The sequence below is a fragment of the Haliaeetus albicilla genome, chromosome 10 (genome assembly GCF_947461875.1).
Source record: "Haliaeetus albicilla chromosome 10, bHalAlb1.1, whole genome shotgun sequence".
In the NCBI taxonomy this organism is placed as follows: domain Eukaryota; kingdom Metazoa; phylum Chordata; class Aves; order Accipitriformes; family Accipitridae; genus Haliaeetus; species Haliaeetus albicilla.
Genome location: NC_091492.1, coordinates 121,074 through 142,880, shown reverse-complemented (window position 1 = coordinate 142,880; position 21,807 = coordinate 121,074). Strand labels below are relative to the sequence as shown.

Sequence of the window (21,807 nt, the reverse complement as noted above, 5' to 3'; positions counted from 1 at the left end):
ATTGTTTCCTTTTTTCCCTTTTTTTTTTCTTTTTTTTTTTCCCCTGCATGTGTTATAAACCTTTGAGGTACAGGACGGTTTGCATGTGGAATGTCGGTCATGTGTGTGCAGCTAGTTTATCTTGATTTAAAATGTGATGATCAGAATGTTTAGATGAGGCACTGCTTCAAATAGGCAATGTTCTGTTAGACTCTGTCAGTAAGTGATGCCTATGTGATCCAACTTGGTAGCGTGAGATCCTCTGTCTTTGTCTCGTGCAACCCTGAAAAGCTGAGAGCTCTTTTGTTCCCTCTGTAAAGATGGGAATGCTCCTCTTCAAGCCTTGGCCAAGCAGAGAATTGAGTCTAGGTTCACCTGAATTCAAGAACCGGATCATCCTTTCTGCTTTCCTCATCCTTAAGTATCAGCATCTCCTTTCCAGCAGTCTTAGCCATGGGCTTTGTATTGAGCTTCCTCCGAAGCAGAATATATGTGAAACCCTTTCAGCATCCCCTTGGGAGGTCTCAGTGATAAGCAGGCAGTGACAGTGTTAAGAAAGCTGTGACACAAACTTTATGGGTAGATATTTATGTACTTCAAAACAGTTTTTGGATAGAACCTGCAGTAGGTCAGAAAGCTGCATAGATTGTGGAATATAAATGCTGTCATGTCTGTAGAAAATATTGCTTATTAAGCAAGCTTCTAATCTCTTTCTGAGTCAGGACTTCTCCACTACAGACTTAACAGCTACAGAAAAATGAGTAACTGAAAAAGCATCTGAGGAGGATTGCTGTGTTACAGCTGAATGCAGATGTAAAATAATGCTCATTGTTGAAGTTGCATGCTTTACAAGGCTATATCTTGCTGACAAGTTATCTAGCATTGACATCTAGTTGAATGTTTTGTAACTGACTTGCCTTTTCTAACTAATTTCAGAGACACTTTGACTGGGTTTTGTTAAGGCAGGGCACAAGCAGCTGGCTGCCAATGTGCAGACACTGGCTTGACCAAGCAGTCTATTACAGTCTTTCTCTAGACTGAGTTTTGAGACCACCTGAGGAGGGTCCAGTTCAGGTCGCATAAGGTCAGCTAGGGTACCCAAATCAGAAGAGAAAATCAGGAAGCATGAGGAACCCAACACCTACAATGCAATTAACATATATCATCCTTCTAGAGTTTTATGTTTGTATAGAATCATAGAATGGTTTGGGTTGGAAGGGACCTTAAAGATCATCTAGTCCAACTCTGTTACCATCTGACTATATATTTAGTATGCAGATTTCTGCAGATACAGTCCAGTTTCTCTCCTCTATTGGCCTTGAGTTGTAGCTTTAAGACATGAGCACTTTGTTACCTGCTTTCCCTTGGGCACAGCTGCAAGCACAAATGTATTTTGGGGTAGATATGTTGATTCAAGAAGAATATTCTTTTAATGATTTCCTGTTGTTTCCATAGGATCTTTGTCACATGTATGGAGCCAGTGAAATTATGTTAAATGTAGAGACTTTTTTCCCCTCCTCTCCTTTAGGTGTTCTTCACACATCAGTTGTCCTCCTCACAGAGATGTGTGAGAGAAGCCCAGACATGCTTGCACACTTTAGAAAGGTAAGTGTGAACTGGTAATACTGAAGAGTTAATATTGATGCTTTTGTTTGTGGTGGGTTGGCGGGTTTTGAGTATTTGGGTTTTTGGTTTTTTTAACCGATGCATTCTCTTAGTCTCCCTAGTGAAAGCAGTGTGCACATCTTAATAAAAACCTTACAACTATTTGGGTGAAGAATTTAATGATCCTGTCTGCTTGTTATCAAAATTTTTTTTAAAAATCATTAAATTTAGGAATTTTATGTGTATCTAGCCCTAATACCCTTCAATAAGTGGGTAAGTTAGAAAACATCGGTCTTAAGACTGTGCAGTATGAAACTCATCCTAAACTTAGTTTTAAAGTGTCCTATTTGATGTTCCCGTAGGGTTTTTTCCACTCTTTGTGGCTAAATGCATAGTGACATTGGAATCACAAATGTATTAAACATAAAGAGGCAAAGACAGAAAACTGAGGCTTATACCAACACCTGAATGCCTTAACCACAGCCACACAATTTTATAAACTCAGGTCAAAAATATCAATGGGGGTTCTAATTCTGTAGATAACTCATCTCTGGTGCATGCCATATTACGTCATTTTCCATTTTAACTTAAAGGTTTGAGGGTGAACGTTACTATTCCTCCTCTGGTTAGGAATGTTTGCTTCTCCTTCCCCCCCAGCACAAACTTCCTTATGCTGTTTGCTGTAACTTGCTGTGCAGTATTATTGCCATATGACACTACCAATAGAAGGGCATCTGAAAATTGCATTGATTGTCATGCTGACTTCTTGGTCAAAGAAGGAGAAATTGAACAAAGCTGGTAGAACAGAACCGGCTGTTTGCTCCTGAAAAGTCTTAAAGGTGCTTATTTATTTGCATGCCCAGTTTACTGTTCTTCCTAGGCTTGTCTATATTATTAGGGATTTCAAACAGTACATCTTTTTGATGCATCTTAGCATTTTGGCATGCATCTTCCCTTGCCCTGATTGTGTATGTCAAAGCAGGAATGAAGGTGTGACTAGGGTCATCTTGAAGGTAGCTATCCCTGCTACTAATTGCTCAGTTAAGGTGATAGTCGTGGGAGAAGAGAGAAGAGCTGAGACCACAAAATTTAGGTACTAGGTACATTCTTTTCTAGCTATCTCCTGTAGTTGTTTATGCTGTGAATGGTATAACATTGATCTGTCCCTAATGCCTGCTTCGTCTGTTTTGTCCCTTTTGTCTATTTGGAATCCTGCTGTGTGTTAGAATGAAAAGGTAAGAGTTAATTCTTCTAGATGGTGCATGCTTGCATTGAATCTGTAGATGTTTGTCTCTTGCGAGGCAGCGCCTCTTAATGCCACATTTGTGATTGATGCCACATGCTTAGTTCAGTTGTACTTGTCTAATGCTTTTTGTGTGCTGGTCTTGTCTTGTCACTAAACCTCTATACCCATGGCAGCCCTGAATCTCAGTTGTGGCCTTTTCTAAACATGAGCCTGCTTTCCTCAAGCTCTCCCTCGTTTGAGGAATACTTCAGGGAATTTTTTTGTGCCTATGCAAACTGTAGCCCTGGGCTTTCTTCTTATTGCAAACTGGGCTTTGTGTTTTGACTGAATCGTGAGGTAACTTTGAGTGATTCCCGAAAGGGAGCAGGAGAGACAGTTACTTAGCTGCCTGTAAGTGGGCTTACTGTGCTGCAAAGAGCTACTGAGTATGGCTGCATTGCTGATGTTTTTCATGGGTGTAATCTGACTACAGAAGATTGGGGGGGTGGCCCTCAACCGATCTCCATGGCTGTAATGTTTCCCTTTGTTTGTTCTGTCCTCAGTCCTGATAACTCTTGCGTGTTAGAAGGCAAAGAAAATACTAATCAGGGTTCCAGGAATGCTCCAGCAGGTCACTCCACTTGTCTGTTACTCTGTCCTAAGGGAACATGTTGCAGCACCCTTTGGTTCATTCCTCTTTAAGGCAGATAATAGGAAATTAATGGTTTGTTTGTTTTTATGAAATGTACGTTTTCAGAGGAGTATGTAATTCCTGAAGAGCGAAGGTAGGAATAGATGATGGGGAAATTCAGCTGGTTTTCTTCTTGCACTGTACCACAGACGTACAGGACTTTAGTCCAGAAAACATTGCCCATTTAGTATGTCCATATGCAGCTGTTGTGCTCTGTAAGTCACATTGTACTTTTGGCACTTTCTGCTACTGTCTGTCCTGAATCTGAAACACCATCTTGATTTGATGATGTTAGAAGTGGCAACTTTACTATAAGCAATCTCTGATATGGTAAACATTTAGTGTGAATGCAATCCCGGACTCATAGTAGGTATACATGAATCCCTGAGTCATAATAGGTATACATGAATGCAGGAGCAGCCCATCTCAAGGACAGGAAAATTAAGTCTTAAGGGTGAATTTGTTGGGAAGGGTTTTGTAGAGAACATTTTGATAATCTGTAATTGTCATGCATGGAGTTGAGAGAAAGAATGATGCTGTCCTGGTGCTAGCCATGCTTCAGGAATGAAAAACCACTTAGTGCAGCCACCATAACACTTCTGTCTAGTTTGTCACCTCACCTCCAGCCAGTGTCTGGGTTATTTTAATAACAACAGCACTGAGAGGGATAGAATAAACTTTCTATGGAAGGAATAAAGCTTTTAGAGCTCTACATGTCTACATCATCCACCAGGAGTGGTTTTTCTTACAGTTGAGTGAAAATGAGTCCAGTTTCTGTCTTTAAACCTTAAGATTTTTCATAGCATGTGTTGGAAATGAGCTTCCACTTCAACCCTGTGGCTATTTTGTTACTCATAGCTGCTTTGAAGGTTTTTGGAGATAAATATTAAGTTTGTTATAGCTTGTTGCTTTAATGATTGGCTTATTTGCCACGTTCTGCCCTGAACTGATTACTTGTTCAGCATGTGTGAGATCTATAGAGAAATTCTGTTACGGTTCCTCAGAGTTGTCCTGACAGATGCAATGCATTGCTAGAGATGCCTAAGATGGAGTTGAACCAAACTTTGGCAAATAGGTAGCATTTCTTCAAAGCTGTGTACAAGTGTTGAAAGGTAACTTATTTCTATGTGTAAATGTCTACTGGGAGACCAGTGCCATCAACATCTGAGGAATCTGAACTACTTCTGAAAGTTTTTTAGCCTGCACAGTTGGAAAGAAACTTTAAAATATGAACAGTGTAAGTTGATGTGATTTTGTGCTTCCATCAGTTTCTCTGCTATTATGCAGAACCCTTCTAACAGCAGTGAAGCAAAGAATTCGGTCCGTTTAGTATTGCTGCTCTTGCCAAGAAGTTTGGGATGAAGAGGGGGAGAACAGACCCTGGAGCTACTTGCAGGGAAGAAGTAGTCTAACAACAGAGTCCTGGGGGAAGGCTGAGGGAAATCCATTCTCAACCCTATTTGGAAACTCTTAGAGAGGAAGCAGATCACACAGCTTTTCTTTCTAGAAGCTAAGCTGGATGGAGTGTCAAACTTGAAGGAATTCCTAATAATTTACTCTAATCATAGCAGTACAGGACTTGAAAAGATCAAAACTCTTCACTATGCCTGATGCTTCCATGGAGATGTTGCTGAAAATGAGTCAGGACCTAATGTAAAGCCCCCAAGCGAAGTCCTGGAGTTATACCATTTTAATAGTCCCAGCACATCCCCTTTTCATGAAGAGACGGGTTTAAGTTGGTATTTTCTCTCTGGTCTCAACTGCTAAGCTCTGGTAGATTTAGTACTTTAAAGATACAATACAGTGCTCAGGTCCCAGCTTAACTGTTTCTAGTTGTGCCTTAGCTAAGCTGTAGGTATTCATATAACATCAGCTCTAGGTATGCAGGTTGAACTTTGTGGAAGAATCCATAGACTGACTTGCTTTCAAATACGAGATTTGTTCTTGGACCTGTACTTCAAAGCTGGGAGTGGGGGGGAGGGAACAACACCCTAATATGACATCTCTCTTCTTCACAGCTTGTTCCCCAATTAGTTCGTATTCTGAAGAACCTTATCATGTCTGGGTATTCACCAGAGCATGATGTGTCTGGGATCAGTGACCCCTTTTTGCAGGTAAGAACTGATGCAAACAGTGATTAATAGCTTTAAGTCTAGTGCTGTGTTTTGAGACATAGGTGTGATGATGTGGTTACCTCAGGGCAGCTGTGTTGATTTTAAGATTTTGTGTCTTTTTTAGAGCTGATTGTGCAAATGTTCTTCACCTACCTTAGTGAAAGACACCTGCCTTAGTTTAAACAGCAGTTGTAGTACCTTATCATGTTACGTGAAGTTGTGACAAAAGGAAGATGCAGCAACACGTGTTGGTCTTGCAAGGCTGTGGGTAGTGGGAGTACTCCAGTTCTGGCTAGTGGGAAGAAAATGAGCACAGCATAAACCTGTTTTTCTTGGTAAAGGTCTTATTAAGGATAAGCATTTTGCTTAGGAAAGGAAATCAGCGGCTTCTTTTGCTTCTTTGGCACTCCTCAGGAATTGTGCTGGGCATTTCATGGCCCCCATGTAAAACACTGCCATCCGATGAGCTTTTCTTTGCTTTATTTTATCAAACAGGTACGAATCCTGCGGTTGCTAAGAATTTTAGGGCGAAATGATGATGATTCCAGTGAAGCAATGAATGATATACTTGCACAGGTGAGGTCTGCAAGGTTGATGAGCAGCTTAAACTTTTTCTTTTTGTTTCTTAATAATTTGGATTCAGCAGCACTGGTGAGGATACAGCTGCTTGCTATGCTGGGTTGAATTTTGCTGCAAGAGACACATGTTCATAGGTGTGATGCTTGTTTGCTAGAGATTGGTTAGTTTCACTGCCTGTTGTGCAGAACAGCACAAAGGGGATCTGTTTTGGATGCATTCGAGTTGCTTATTTTGTTTCTTTTCTCCAGGTTGCTACTAATACAGAAACAAGTAAAAACGTGGGAAATGCCATTCTCTATGAAACTGTGCTGACTATTATGGACATAAAATCTGAGAGTGGACTGAGAGTAAGTTGCCTTTGCTATGGCCTTTTGGTTTTTTTTCCTAGGCTTGTATTAGAGTAATTTGTGTAGAGGCCACAAAGCAAAGTTGTTTCACCCAAACATAGCTCCACAGTTGGCTCTAGATAAGACTGTAGCCTCTTCAGAAAGTAGTGTTTGTTTGGTTGTTTGGGTTTTTTTAAATAACAAAAATAAAAAAGCAAAACTTTCTGCAGACTCTATTCTCTTGAGTGGGGGAGAGAGCCTGCCTGTGCTGTGTTTGTCTTGGCTTTTGCTCTGCTTAGGCAGCTTCTAGAGTTCTTTATGTTATGCTTTTGGCCAAGAACAGCAACGGTAGCTTTGACACATTGCCTTTAAAATCATCGTGAAACAATGAAGATGACCAGTAGCCTTTTTTGATCACTGACCTTCCCTAACTCTTTCTGCAGGTGTTAGCCATTAACATCCTAGGCCGTTTCTTATTAAACAACGACAAAAATATTAGGTAAGTTATATGAAGTATGTTTTGGCAACATGCAGTTTAAAATGTGTGAGAAGCAATTACACAAAGATTATGCTGAAGTAGAGCTTTCCAGGAGACCATATTGGGAAGTACTGTTATTGGGGTTAGTATGACTGTCTAGCTTTCTTCTTTCTTGGTTGTTGTGGTTTCACCCCAGCCAGCAACTAAGCACCACACAGCTGCTCACTCACTTCCCCTCCACCCAGTGGGATGGGGGAGAGAATCGGAAAAAACCAGGTAAAACTTGTGGGTTGAGATGGAACAGTTTAATAGAACAGAAAGGAAGAAACTAATAATGATAATAGTAACAATAATAAAATTACAATAATAATAATAATAAAAGAATTGGAATATGCAAACCAAATGATGCACAATGCAATTGTTCACCAGTTGCTGACTGATGCCCTGCTAATTCCCGAGCAGTGATCAACTCCCCCCAGTTTATATACTGGGCATGATGTCACATGGTATGGAATATCCCTTTGGCCAGTTTGGGTCAGCTGTCCTGGCTGTGTCCCCTCCCAACTTCTTGTGCCCTTCTTGCTGGCTGGGCAAGAGAAGCTGAAAAATCCTTGACTTAGTATACTAACACTACTTAATACTGATATTTTCAGTTGTTGCTATCAACATTCTTCTCATACTGAATCCAAAACATAATGCTATACCAGCTACTATAAAGAAAATTAACTCTGTCCCAGCTGAAACCAGGACATTGTTGTGTTCTTTTCTCTGTGGAAATCTTAAATGTGGCCCTGCCCTTCCTAGTTGATGAGTCTGGGTGTATGATCTAATTCCTAACATGGGATTTCTGAATCTAGTCAAGTGGTTTTTCCAATAATCTGTGAATCTCCTGTCTTGTCCCAGCTGGTCTGTGATGATATTAAAATCAGAGTTGGCATTGGAGACCTGACAAATTAGGCAAAGACTGTGTTTTTTCTGATCGCGTGCTGTTGGCAACAAGGAATTTTGGTTGTGCTTTGGTCACTATGAATCTGGACATGGAATTGCTGCCACTGCTAGAATTAAGTTCCATCTCTAGGCATTTTGATTGCAAATCATGGTATAGGTAGAAGACTGTAGTGTTGGGAATTGCAACTCATGCTTAGTTTGAGTGTATGATCTGCAGAGGTCTAACCTTTAACTGCCTTGTCTTTTCAAAATTTTCATGAAGACTGGACAACTGACACAAGCCCAGGAACTGGGACAGGTGCTTGCCCAGGCAGCAGGATGTTGTTAGGCTTGTTACAGTTTAATGTGGTAGCTCGCCTTTGAAGATAGGCCAGGCAATCCCCTGGAAGATTTCCATTCATTACTGAGTACAAGGGAACCCTGTTCTGTGGCAAAAGAAGACTAAGTTTTGGGGGGAAGTGAGCATCCGTGCATAGAAATTAAATTCATACTGTCAACTATTTATTACCATATGTATTTATTGCAGATACGTAGCTTTGACATCATTGTTGAAAACTGTGCAGACAGACCATAATGCAGTACAACGACATAGAAGCACGATTGTGGACTGCCTGAAGGATCTGGATGTCTCCATTAAGAGGTAATTGAAATATCAGTGAAATAGGCTCTCAAGGTTGACAGCCTATGGAAAGTGAGCAGGGCATAGGGGAAAATTACAATAATCTTGGGGAACTGTAAGTGAGGCTAGTATTAATGCATAGTACGGTTCATACTTCAAAGAGGGTAATGAAGATGTGCAGCCACCTTCTTTGGGAAGCTGCTTCTACATTTTACACATTTTGGATTGGGGGGAAAAAAAAAGTTTTTTCTGTTTGCCTGCATTTTTCCAAAATGGAGTCTCAATGGAGATCAGATTGTGTGCTCCCAACAACATGGAAAGCCTCTATAAAGTATGATCCTAATCAAAGCTACTCTGACATGCTCCATATTGCTTTTCTTTCCCAGATGAACAGGCAGTGCCGTGTTGTCTTGAAGCAGTATTAAGCCATCCAGATAATGTATTCTTGATTAAATTTGATTAGGCAGTGGTAGAATTCAGACTTAACTTGATTGTTCAAATAATTTGCTTACAAACCATGTCCTGTTATGCATTCTTGGTGTTCATTTGTCATTTAAATGGCAGTATCTTGCTACTTTTCTAGGCAACGGGAGAGCTTGCAACCTTTCTTCTCACTACGGGAAAGCTTTTTTCTGATGCTCAGTCTAAACTTCTTCCTCTGTTTTTTCTCATTACTTAGTTATGTTAAACTGATTAGATATGCCATAGATACTCATTCTGCTAGGCATTCTTCAAATTTATGCCCATCTTTGAATCGGATCTGGATTTTTAACAGTACTGCTTGTTCTAAGATGTACTGAATAGGAAATAAATTGGATCTGTCTCTCTTCTGAAACTTAGTGTTAACTGTTATGTAATGGGTATCACGTAATCTATTTTTACAGTTGCAATCTATCCCAAAGCACAAATTTGTATGGTATATGCTGAGCAAGTCAGGCTGCTGTTGCTGTTCAGTGCCAGAGTCAGCACGAGGCTAGGTTGCGGAATAGTAAGGCCCCATTTGGGTTTTGGGTAGAAGGCGACGAAAGCATTTTATTGGTGCCTGCTAGGAAAACATAGGTACGCTACAAATGACAGAGCTTCAAGTCTGAGTGCTGTTGGAGGATGAAGCCTTTGAGTGATCCATCAGCAGAGCATGATGTTGCCATGCTGACACTCGTGCTGCTGACAATGCACTGTCTTCATTGAAGCAATATATTGATTGGATGTCAGAGTCCCCCAGATTTCAAGGGCTGGAACTTGAGGGAAAGACACAATACCTGGTTTTGGTTATCCGAAGCACAGCCTGTTCTCATCATCTTTTAACCATTACAGTGCATCTTTGGTCCATGTAGTATAATTCAGATTGGCTTTGCAATTTAATTAAAGTCTTTTTGTCTGTCTGCTTAATATGATCAAACTACATGATTAGGAACTTTGTGACAGAAATGAGCTGTGTAATATGATTGAAGGTAAGCAATATGTGTTGAGATAAATGCCTGGTATTAAGGTTGCAGAGTACCTCTGTGCACCTGCAATATTGATATATCTGCTATACTGTGACTGAGAAGTTAAATGTAAATGTGGAAAACTTGTTACCCAGTAGGGTTAGGTGTAAGGGGTTGGGAACTAATTGGAGGGATGAAAACAATTCTAATAATGGTATAGGTCTTCAAACAGCCACAGATCTAGATGATAAAAGGTAACAATTTAGTTATGTGTTTCAACCCTAATTCTGAACACCTCTATGTCTTCTAGGTCCCTGGGGTATTAGTTGGGTAAAAAGCAAAATAACACATTTACAGTTCACAATTCTGTGGAAATCCTTATTACAATGATAACTAGGGAGATGTTGAGAAGCGGTGCTGTCTATATGTTTTCAGATTCTTGAGAACAAATAGCTTGTGCCCAATACCATTGGATTGGGTAATGTGCCTGGTCTAAGTTGTTGATGTTTCATGAACATTGGGAAAATACTAAGTGATCAGAAAAAAATAACTGTGTCCATGTAGTGGCAGGTTAGCAAGCTTGACCCTGGAGGAAGACAGAAGCAGCGGGACTGCTCATGGGTTTGCTGCCAATAAATATTTGAAAGGATGACAGCCTAACTCATGCATCTCAAGATTATGATTTTAATGAAAATTGCTGGAGTTAAACACACACTGAAGTCTGTTCTATTCAAAGAAAGTGTATGTCAGAAAACAGACTCTAGGCTTTTTGGCATAATTTTGGATGTAATCTGTTGCACAAGCAGCAGTGCAAAATCACTGTACACATGAAGTAGTTCAGCAACTATCCAGATGATTTCAAAAGACAACTGAAATGAGGGAGGAAGTTTTTGATGTGCTATGAGGATCTTAATCTTGTCTTCTAGTAGGCTATCGGTGACAGGCACAGAAGTATAGCATGATAGTATGAAGAGGACACGACTTGGAGGTTTGGGTTCTGGATTCCACCAGATACTAAATTTTAAGGAACAGTTGGGGTTGTTTAGTGAGGCTGTTTTAATGCCTTGTTTTAATGCATTTTAACATAACTGTTGTACAGAAGGCAATCACATTTGAAAATAGTAGTCTTCATTCAAAAAATGTCAGAAGAATGGGAGACCTGTGCTAGAATCAACTACAGAAGCTTCAAGTAGAAGGGCTAAGGACTAAGAAGCCTCTGACTTCTTGATGTATGCAACAAGGAATAGCAAAGAGTCAGTACTCTGTCTAGTTGTGGTGTCAACTTGGGGAGGGGGGTGGGTTCTGAAAAGAGCACCAGGGTAACTTTGGGTTCTAGAAATCTTACGTAGTCTATCTGGCCGAATACAATAAACCTTATCAGTTAGTATTTTAAATCTCTACTGTATTTGAATCTCTAACATATGGAGATCAAAACAGGTCTCTTCTGGATCTCTGAAGCTGCAGAAAGCATGTTGTAGCATGGATTACTTATTGCAGTTGTCAATAAGTCAGAAATGACTAGCATGCAGTTACAAATACTTGGACAATCAGACCTTAACGCTGATGGACTCTGGTTGCTGAAAGATATTTCTAGCCTTTAGGACATCTGGACGTCCCAACGCCCCCAGTCCCCCTTAGGGTTTTTTTTGGGGTGGGTATTTATTGTCTGCCCATGAACAGGAAAATACTGGTACATTTAATGTGGAAGGCTGTTCTCACAGGATTAATAAATGTTTCTCTCTTCTTAATTAAAAGGTAAGTAGGTGGACTTGGTTTGGGTTTTTTTTACTTCACTAGGTGAAGATACTTTATTAGTTTTCTGTCTCTTGCCCTAGGCGTGCAATGGAACTGAGTTTTGCCCTTGTTAATGGGAACAATGTCCGTGGAATGATGAAGGAGTTGCTGTATTTCCTAGATTCCTGTGAACCAGAGTTCAAGGCAGACTGTGCGTCTGGAATATTTCTTGCAGCTGAAAAGTATGGAGTCAATTTACTTGCTATTAATTTTTCGTACGTCCTCAGAATTATGAGCATTTTGTGTGTTGTTCTTGCCCCTCCTTACCCCCCCAAGAGAGAATATGTTGATCATCTCTTCTCCATTTGCTGATCTGTGTGTAGTTTGTCAGTTTTAACCGACGCTGAGGAACCGGTCACACTAGTGCCTTGGGACACAATAGTGTGTCTCATATGGATAGTCCTCATATCACTAAACCAGTCTAGTATATGGATTTCTAATGCACTTTGGAACAGGTATTGTGCTGACGTCCTGGCCCTGCCCCACCTTCACACACACAAATTCTCTGTGGTTCGTTGTACAAGTGAAATGATCTCATTACTGTTGAGCCATTGTAATGAGCAGCCTGACTTCGAAGCATTGTATATGCAAAGTATGGCTGCGCTGTATCGTACATTTATTATACATTATTATACAGTATTATTCATTCAGCTTTCCAAAGTTGGCATTGACACAAAAAAGTCAATGTGAAGTGTGTGGTGGTTTGTTTTGTGGAGTTTTTTTGTGTGTGTTTTGTTGATGTCACCCCCTCAAGAAACAGTGGGCCAGGAAGTAACTGAATGGCAAGGTTCTGATGATGACGGGTTTCTTGCTGGTGTTGAAGGCTAGCAGCTATTGCTCTAACGTGTTTTCTTAATTTTGTCAGATATGCTCCTTCCAAACGCTGGCACATAGACACAATTATGAGAGTCTTAACAACGGTGAGTGAAATTGTGTCTTGTGTGTGTGACTATACAAAAATTTTTTGATTCTGTAGGAAGTTACTCATTATCAAGTTGGAGATGGCTATAAAGGCCAGCAGATAACAAATGCTACAATACACGGAGGAAGAGTACTTATATGTTAGTGACCCAAGGCAGCCAGTCAGAAATACATAAACTCAGTAAATATGACTTGAGTGGTTTTTTAGAAGGAATGTATGATTTCAGAAACACACAAGAATACAGTGTGTAGCATAGTTTTTCTACTGCAGTAATGGCATCAGCTCTTAAGCGGGGACAGCTCTTCTGCTGTCTGTGATTCCAATATACAGGGTTTTCAGGGGAGAATGAACACAGCCTTAAGTGACTTGTAGAGAGGAAGGGGGTGAAACAATTTCTTGGAATTGTTCCAAGTTGAGTTTATGAAAGCTTTTTAATGAAACTGTATCAGCAGCCTTCTTGTTTTTCTTCTTTGGGTGCAATTATTACTCTTTACCTACTTGAATTTCTTCATAAACATCACAGCTGAGGTGGAACTGGAGTAGTGTTTTGGCAAACAAGGGAAGAGATTGATCACTTGGGTAGGCAGTGTGTTTCCTGAGGCAAAGGAGTGGGAAGAGATTAATTTTATCAGTACGAGTGTTCAAATTTGAGAAGTTCATCAGAAAGTGAGTCTGGCTTGAGTGCTATTTTGCCACCCTGAAACAGAGAAAAGTAGATTCCTCTGAACTGAGAATTGACCTTCATTAGAAGGTTGGCTGTTAAAATTGCTCTCGGATGACTTCCTTCAAGAAAGTAACTTCCTTCTCTTGGCTGCTGGAAAAACCATTTATAAAGTTGTATTCATAAGACTGACTTCTGTAGACTCTTACAGATAAACGTCCTTTTCAGTTTACCAAACTTATGAGAACTAACACAGAAAGATGGTATCAGCCGTTCTGGTGGGGTGACCCTGGCTGGACACCAGGTGCCCACCAAAGCTGCTCTATCACTCCCCTCCTCAGCTAGACAGAGGAGAGAAAATAAATGAAAGGTTTGTGGATTGAGATAAGGACAGGGAGAGATCATTCACCAGTTACCGTCACGGGCAAAACACACTCGACTTGGGGAAAATTAATTTAATTTATTACCAATCAAATCAGAGTAGGATAATGAGAAATAAAACCAAATCTTAAAAACCACCGTCCTCCTACCCCTCCCTTCCTCCTGGGCTTAATTTTACTCCTGATGTTCTCTACCTCCTCTCCAGCAGCGCAGGAGGACAGGGAACAGGGGTTGCAGTCATATTGTCTCTGCCATTCTTTCCTTCTCAGGGGGAGGACTCCTCACTCTTCCCCTGCTCCAGCATGGGGTCCCTCCCACGGGTGACAGTCCTCCACAAGCTTCTCCAGCATGAGTCCCTCCCATGGATTGCAGTTCTTCATGAACTGCTCCAGCGTGGGTCCCTTCCACAGGCTGCAGTTCTTCAGGCACAGACTGCTCCAACGTGGGTCCCCCGTGGGGTCACAAGTCCTGCCAGCAAACCTGCTCCAGTGTGGGCTCCTCTCTCCATGGGGCCACAGGTGCTGCCAGGAGCCTGCTCCAGCATGGGCTTCCCATGGGGTCACAGCCTCCTTCAGGCATCCCCCTGCTCTGGCGTGGGGTCCTCCATGGGCTGCAGGTGGATATCTGCTCCACTGTGGACCTCCATGGGCTGCAAGGGGACAGCCTGCCTCACCATGGTCTTCACTGTGGGCTGCAGGGGAATCTCTGCTCTGGCACCTGGAGCACCTCCTCCTGCTCCTTCTTCACTGACCTTGGGGTCTGTAGGGTTGTTTCTTTCATATATTCTCACTCCTCTCTCCAGCTGCAGTTTCTGTTGCCCAGTTTGTTGGTTTGGTTTTTTTTTCCCCTTCTTGACTATGTTCTCCCAGAGGTGCTACCACTGTTGCGGATGGGCTCGGCCTTGGCCAGCGGTGGGTCCATCTTGGAACCAGCTGGCATTGGATCTGTTGGACATAGGGGAAGCTTCTAGCAGCTTCTTACAGAAGCCACCCCTGTAGACCACCACCACTACCAAAACCTTGACATGTAAACACAATACAGCCATCTTTGGTTAGCTTTGTTGACCTAATTGGGCTCACTTAATTTCCTTCTTTTTGCATGCTCTGCTCTGTGCTAGAGGATTGCCTAAACAGAACAGGTTTTGAACAGTATATATCTTCCCTTCAGCGCCAAAGCTGTGTGATTGTGTATTCTCCCACATACTTTCCTGGCCTTAAAGTGGGCTTTTCCCTCTGAGTTCTGTGTTCCTATCCTCTAACCAAAGAGTGATATGCAGGCAAGTTCCTGGGTTCTGTGCTTATTTGGCACAGAGTCTGGCTTTGAGCTGGTGATTGAATAAGCTGCATTCTGCCCCCAAGGTGTCTTTGACTTAAAGCCTTCCATTTAATAGAGAAGTTTTCTGTGTTACTTTTTGTTCCTTCTGTAGCACAGAATTCTTATGTCCACACTCTTACCTTCTTGACAATTTAAGGATATCTATAGTATGGATTTCTCTGGGTATAGCTGAGTTCATAGGGAAAACATACTGTCCTGTATTTCTACCCATCTGAGCCTGTGCAAAATCAACCAGAACGTGCTTGGGGATGAGGAGGTTGCTCTTTATTTCCATGCACATCAGGTGGCTTTGTGAAGGATATCAGCAGATGCTCGGTGTTACTGAGAAGTCAGATAGTGAAACCTAACAACAATTGTTCTTGCAGGCAGGAAGTTATGTTCGTGATGATGCTGTTCCCAATCTGATTCAGCTAATAACTAATAGTGTGGAGATGCATGCCTACACTGTGCAGAGACTCTACAAAGCCATCCTTGGTGATTACTCCCAGGTAATACCAAACACAACCAGCTTCATTTTCATTGTTGTACTGCAGTAAGCATGTTTACTAAGCATCTCAAGGTGAGTCAACATCACACTATCTAGCTCCAAGGGACAGATTGCAGAGGAGGCATGTCTTCTGTAAGTTCACATTCTTTTTATTTTCTCTAATTCTCTTATGGAATTCTTGATTGAATCGGATATTCCTGTTTCTTCTGCTGCAGAAGTTCCTTGGCTGGAAGGAGGGCTAAGCTTGCTCTGGGAGATGGTGATAGTTTAATTTGTCATACAGGTATCCATTTATCTCTGAGGCATCTGATTTTTTTCTTCTTCTAACAGCAGCCCCTGGTGCAAGTGGCCTCTTGGTGTATAGGAGAGTACGGAGATCTTCTGGTGTCTGGTCAGTGTGAAGAGGAGGAACCAATACAGGTATAGCTTGGGAAAGAACAACAACTGTATACCTGGCTAGGCTGGAGCTGCTTCATGCTGGCTATGTGAGGGGAATACTTGCAATGGTTACTTAGCACTGGTGTCTGTTATGGTGATGGACCCTGGACAGGAATCTCCTTCCCATGCTACAGGCATCGGCTGCGTAAACACTCCCTGTGAGGAGTGCAGCTACAATTGGCAGAGCAGTGTAGTTTCAGTGCTAACCTAGCTTGCAGGGTATCTGCTAGGGTCTTATCTGTGTATTTTGGTGATAAACCTGCTTTTCAATGTGTTCAACAGGAACTGTATTTTAAAACTAATATAATAAGATCTCCACCTAGGTGTATCTGTCTCACACACTCTGAACATAATGCCACAGGCTCACAAACTTGTGGAGGACGTACAACACAGCCATTAAGCAAGACACGTTTTTACAGTATGTCCTGGAAGGCTTGCTGCAAAGCTTCTCTGTCTCAGCCTAACCTTTCTGTACTTTTTCAGGTAACAGAGGATGAAGTTCTTGATATTTTAGAAAGCGTCCTGATATCTAATATGTCTGCATCTGTAACACGAGGCTATGCTCTCACTGCTATCATGAAGCTTTCCACAAGGTTCACCTGCACTGTCAAGTGAGTTCTCATTGATGTACTGCACAGGGCTTTGTGGCAAATATGCTGGCATCAGTTGTCTTTAGTAGAAGTATTCCTTGGACATGTTGTGCTTCCATGGTTTACAAGAGTCATCTTGTTATTTGTTTTACAGTCCTCCTTTGCTTGCAGGGTGGAAGACTTCCACTGATTTATACTGTTTTCTCTGTGGATGTACACTACTATGTAGGGACTTAATCCATGTTGCTGTTGCTTGAAAACTTTATGAGGAAGATAAGTCCTTACTTTCAGCAGACTGTTCTTTCCAGTTCGTTATTCAGATGATGGAGAGAAAAATAGCCTTGTTTCCTACCAATGACTTCTCGGTGTGGGTAGTTGAGCTTTCTTATGATATACCTTGTCTTGTGGTGGTATATTAATCACCTGCTGATGCTGCTGTGAAGGGGCAGTTCAGAAATGGATGTTGTGTAGATACTCCAGGAAAATAGCAGTGACTACTGTTTTAAATGAGTTACACAGGACACCTGTTGAGCAGAAGCCAGATACTGTCTTCTGGATGACACATGCTAATCCCTTGCTTATTGCTGCTAATTCCATGGTGTGTTTGTTTTTGTTTCCCCCCCTGCCCCCACACAGTCGCATTAAGAAGGTAGTTTCCATTTATGGCAGCAGCATTGATGTGGAGTTACAGCAGAGGGCAGTGGAATATAATGCACTTTTCAAGAAATACGATCACATGAGGTAAGTGCTGATGGGTTTTGGTGTTTGAAAAGGATCATTATACGCTATTCTGATCTCCTGTGTACCGCACTTTGTGCTTTGAGAGCTTTGTCTGGTGATTTTGGTAGTATTACAGAGGAACTAGAATTCCTCCCTCATCTATGGGGCTAGTGAGTGTTTTAAGAACTTAAAATATCCTGGGAGATTGTTCTGTGATCAAAGACTTTCTCTGCCAAAACATTTGCCCTGCTTTGAGCTTGAACTTGACTAATTTTTAATTCTAGGTGTTGAATCTTAAATTTGCTAGCTGAGTAAGTGTCTGCAGGTAGCTTTTATCATGCTAGCATTACTACAGTCACTAGGTTCAAATTGATTTTAAAATGTCTTTTGGAATAAACGTGCAGAGATCCATTGACCTGTCCTTCTAAGCTGTGCTCTGAACTTGAGGTAATTCTCCAACTGTTAATACTTTTCAGTTTTTCAGAACATCTTTTTAATTCACTGTATCTTCTTGTAGTATCTGTTTAAAATCTCAAATTCTGTATGCAAAGGCATAATATTTCACTGCGCCACTTGGCATCCCTGTTCTACACTACGTGAGCATGTTAACCTCCTTACACCCTTATCGTTGAGAGGTCCCCATTCATCATTGCTTTGCTCAAGTGATTGTTTCTTTACAAGAAAGTTAAAACCTTACTTTGTTGCAATAACTAAAGCTATAGTTCTTTGCGGAATAGTCATTAATCTGCAATAGTTAATGGTTGATACATAGGACCACAGATTCTATTCAGTGAGGATCATGTGGAGGAGATCTTCTGGGGATTAACTTCATCCACCATTGAAAACTTTCCATAAGATGCCATTGGATGGAAGAGCATCCATTTTAGAGTCTAAATGAGAGGACAGAGAGTAAATGGGTGCCACTTAGTGAAATATTGCCTGTGCTTGTAAGAGCCTCCAAAGCTTGTTTCAAAGGCTGTTCACAGTCACTTTTTTCCATAGGTACGATCCTATTCCCTATGTGTAGGACACCAACATCCTTGTGATTTCCTCTTTTCTCTCCTGCCACTGGATCCGTGAAGCAGCTCAAATTGTTCTTGGAAAAGTCATGTTAATGAGCTAGGGCATGTGTGCTGCCTGGAGCTTCATGCGAAGCCTTATGAATGAGTTGAGAAAAATCTAGCATGAGAGGCTTTTGATCTGAGTGGATCATTGCAGACAGCAGTGTCTGGCAATCAGCTGACTTTTGATCAGATGGCAGTGTACACTATTCATAGTTTTGGGAAGCATTACAGTTCAGAAAAACATATGTGAACATTCAGTTTTACAAGAGAGCATCTGTGTTTTTTCCCCCCAGTATATTCTGGTGTTCATTACAGTGTAAAGGTCAATATTTAATAGTTTCTATTCATTAAGGCCTTGTTCATCGTCAAAAATGTGGTCCATTGTTGGGTTTATTGGCACTGGAACACTTTTTCAGCCCAAAAGATGGGTAGACAGTGTGGCTTACCCCTATTACATGCAGTGCTTTGTGGCTTGATCTGCAAGGGTAGTGGCCTTTCTTGTATTACAGACTAGTTCTCCCTATACAGGTTTTCCTAGTCTTTTGGTTTGATGTCAGGATCCTGGATCCCATGCCGCCTCTTCAGTCTCTGTATCATTTCAGGAGGGTACTCAAGGGCTGAACTTAATCTCTTTGGAAACTTAATTTGGCTAAATGAGAGCATTGTGATTTGCTTTGCCAACTTTTTCACCTGTTCTAAGTGGTTAACCCTTCTGCAAAAAGAAGTCAAATGAGCTGACTCTGACTAAGCTGCATATGGAACAGAGCAGTCAAGTGTCCCATGTCTGCAGTTAATCCACCATTTCTCAATTTAATCTTTGTTTTGGGTTTGTTATCCTAGCCTCACAGTGGAAACTGTGTTAAGTACTAAGGGAAAACAGGAAGCAGGAGGACTTGTTTGGCTTTCAGCTGTCGACTAATGTATTTACACTGGCACAGAATGCCAGGAATTGCTTCTGACCACTCAAGTTGTCATGCAGTCTTACTGTTCCCCTGCACGGGAGCTAAAAGGAAAAGGCAGGTTGCCCTGTGTATGTCATCTCCTGAATGTCTGAGTATTTGGATTGGGATCCAGGAAGATGGCACAGTGTAACTATGTCAGCTTCTTTCAGGCCAGCGCTGCTTGAGAGAATGCCAGTAATGGAGAAAGTCACCACAAATGGCCCTACTGAGATTGTACAGACCAATGGAGAGACAGAGCCAGCAGTACTGGAAACCAAACCTCCACCCTCTGGATTGCAGCCTGCCAGCCAGGTAATGGAAGCTGACCTAGGATAAGTTTCCACTGCATGTCAGACCACACTACTAGCCACTGCCAACAGTAAGCTGAGACCATCTCCTTGCCCCTCTCTGCGTCTTTGCTGGTGATGATTGCATCATCTTTCTACTCTGATGGCTCTAATATCAAGAACGGGTGTGTGGAAGAGGTCATTGTGAGGGGTGCAAAGAGCCAGGTGTGGTAAAGCCATATATCACCCAACTTGTCTTAGTGTGCACGAACTCCATCCTTCTCTATTTCTGTGGTCCCAAGAGCATGGAAACTAGATCTCTTGTGGGGCATGGGACCATAGCCAAACTAAAAACCTCTCTGACTGGCCAGCAGCTCTGTTGGTCTCCAATCTGAGAGCGAGTAGAATCCATTACATTTGCAAGGGAAAGTAGCAGGAAGCTGAATATGTAACTATTACATCCACTCTCTCATTAGGCAAATGATTTGTTGGACTTGTTGGGGGGAAGTGATATAACACCTGTAATCCCCACTGCACCTACAAGCAAGCCAGCCTCTGCTGGTGGGGAGCTCCTTGACCTCCTGGGAGACCTCAACCTAACAGGTGAGCAGGCTGCATCTCTTCCAAGTCTACATTCTCAGTCCTGGGGAGGGATGAGGGATGGCTGGTTCTTCACTTTCTATCAAGTCCTAGTCTTCATGCTTTTTCTTACCAAGATCCATGTTGGCATACAGGTGGGAGTCAGGGAATGAAGTCACAGGTTGACTCTGTGTGATTAGCTGGTGAGATGAGCATTTTCACACTCCAGCCTGGGAATGCTGTGAGCCTTTCCAGAAAGGGTTGGAATATGTGAGGAATTCATTCCATTTGAATGCCTTCTAGCTTGAGAGGAGCCAGTGCTTGTTAATGAAAGCAGAGAAGTGGAGGATGACAACACAGATGATATACAGCAGTTGATCTTTGGAGAAGGAGTAATTACTCTTCATTTTGTGACAGCTAAGTAATAATCCTTCAACGTTTCTTGTAGGTTCTCCAATATCTGCCCCTGCACCCCAGATAGCACAGCCTCCGTTCCTGCTTGATGGACTTTCATCACAGCCTCTCTTCAATGATATTGCTGCAGGTTAGGGACATGTAAATCCTTAGCCTAAGGTGCCACAGCACCCAACTAAAGAGGAAACAAGGGGTAGTAAAAAAAGGGGGGATTGGGAAGTGAAGTGTGGCACCGACACTGGAGCAGGAGGAGGGGATGTGTTTAATCTTCAGAAGAGTTTGTGTCTGGGGTAAAGTAAATGTGTTCTGTGATGTTGAGAATGATCTCCAGATTCTGTAGGTCTGCTGCTTTTTTGTTTTCTACAGGAATCCCCTCAATTACTGCATACAACAAGAATGGGCTGAAGATTGACTTCACCTTTGAGAGGTCAAACACCAACCCTAGCGTCACTGTAATCACGATACAGGCCTCCAACAGCACAGAGCTGGATATGACAGATTTTGTTTTCCAAGCTGCAGTACCAAAGGTAGACCCACTTAGGTCAACTACAGTAATAGGTAGAGGGCCAGCTGCAAATACTTCCTGATCAGTGCCTTCATGTAGACAGAAAATTGCAGCATGGTAATCAAGGCTAAGAGCTGTTCTCTTAGTGCTCAGTTTGGTTATCTCTTTCTAGTCTGAAAGTAAATGTTATAAATGCAATAGAACACCAGCTCCTATCAGATTGGACTACTTCTGCTTGGACAAAATCTTGTTTTAAAATCACCACTTTCTAGGAAAGTTGCTAAACCACACACAGAAAAATGTTGGGTCAAAAAAAAAAAGTGAAGGCACTAATCTTTCCCTTTATTCTTAGTTTCTAAGAAATACACCATGCTCTTTACAGCTATGAATACATGAAAAAAGTCTTTTGAAGCTATTAGCTGCCTAGAAAAGTTTAAATGAGTCCCCACATGGTGATGAGTAGTGGTCCTCCTTTAAGCAGTGAATTGTGCTGCAGCTAAATGCAAGGGGAGACAAAATATGGGAGACAGATATTGTGTAGTTTATAATAGAGCAGACCATTTAAGCAGGGTTTGATTGGAATGTTGTTCAAGTTTGGGGAAAATACATTCACTTCTGGGAGTTTCACTTGTAGGAATTAGTAATGCTCTAACTTTAATTCGGATAGGTTTCATACCTGCTGTAGGAAGGAATTAGGG

The 21,807-nt window shown here is 41.7% G+C and overlaps 1 protein-coding gene and 1 non-coding gene across 2 annotated transcripts in view; both read left to right on the top strand.

The window, feature by feature from the left end:
• The window catches only part of AP1G1 (adaptor related protein complex 1 subunit gamma 1), a 50,854-nt gene that overhangs the window by 24,931 nt on the left and 4,116 nt on the right, over window positions 1-21,807 (top strand). The window contains exons 6-21 of the mRNA XM_069793160.1: window positions 1,508-1,584; window positions 5,519-5,614; window positions 6,110-6,190; window positions 6,442-6,540; window positions 6,963-7,018; window positions 8,472-8,585; window positions 11,827-11,967; window positions 12,651-12,705; window positions 15,450-15,572; window positions 15,902-15,991; window positions 16,493-16,620; window positions 17,236-17,340; window positions 19,495-19,636; window positions 20,088-20,214; window positions 20,639-20,734; window positions 20,971-21,131. Coding sequence (XP_069649261.1) covers window positions 1,508-1,584; window positions 5,519-5,614; window positions 6,110-6,190; window positions 6,442-6,540; window positions 6,963-7,018; window positions 8,472-8,585; window positions 11,827-11,967; window positions 12,651-12,705; window positions 15,450-15,572; window positions 15,902-15,991; window positions 16,493-16,620; window positions 17,236-17,340; window positions 19,495-19,636; window positions 20,088-20,214; window positions 20,639-20,734; window positions 20,971-21,131 — 1,691 coding nt within the window. The remainder of the gene's footprint in view (window positions 1-1,507; window positions 1,585-5,518; window positions 5,615-6,109; window positions 6,191-6,441; window positions 6,541-6,962; window positions 7,019-8,471; window positions 8,586-11,826; window positions 11,968-12,650; window positions 12,706-15,449; window positions 15,573-15,901; window positions 15,992-16,492; window positions 16,621-17,235; window positions 17,341-19,494; window positions 19,637-20,087; window positions 20,215-20,638; window positions 20,735-20,970; window positions 21,132-21,807) is intronic.
• LOC138687590 (small nucleolar RNA SNORD71) lies at window positions 9,655-9,741 on the top strand. The gene has a single exon (XR_011326744.1). It is a non-coding gene; the product is annotated as a small nucleolar RNA SNORD71 (small nucleolar RNA).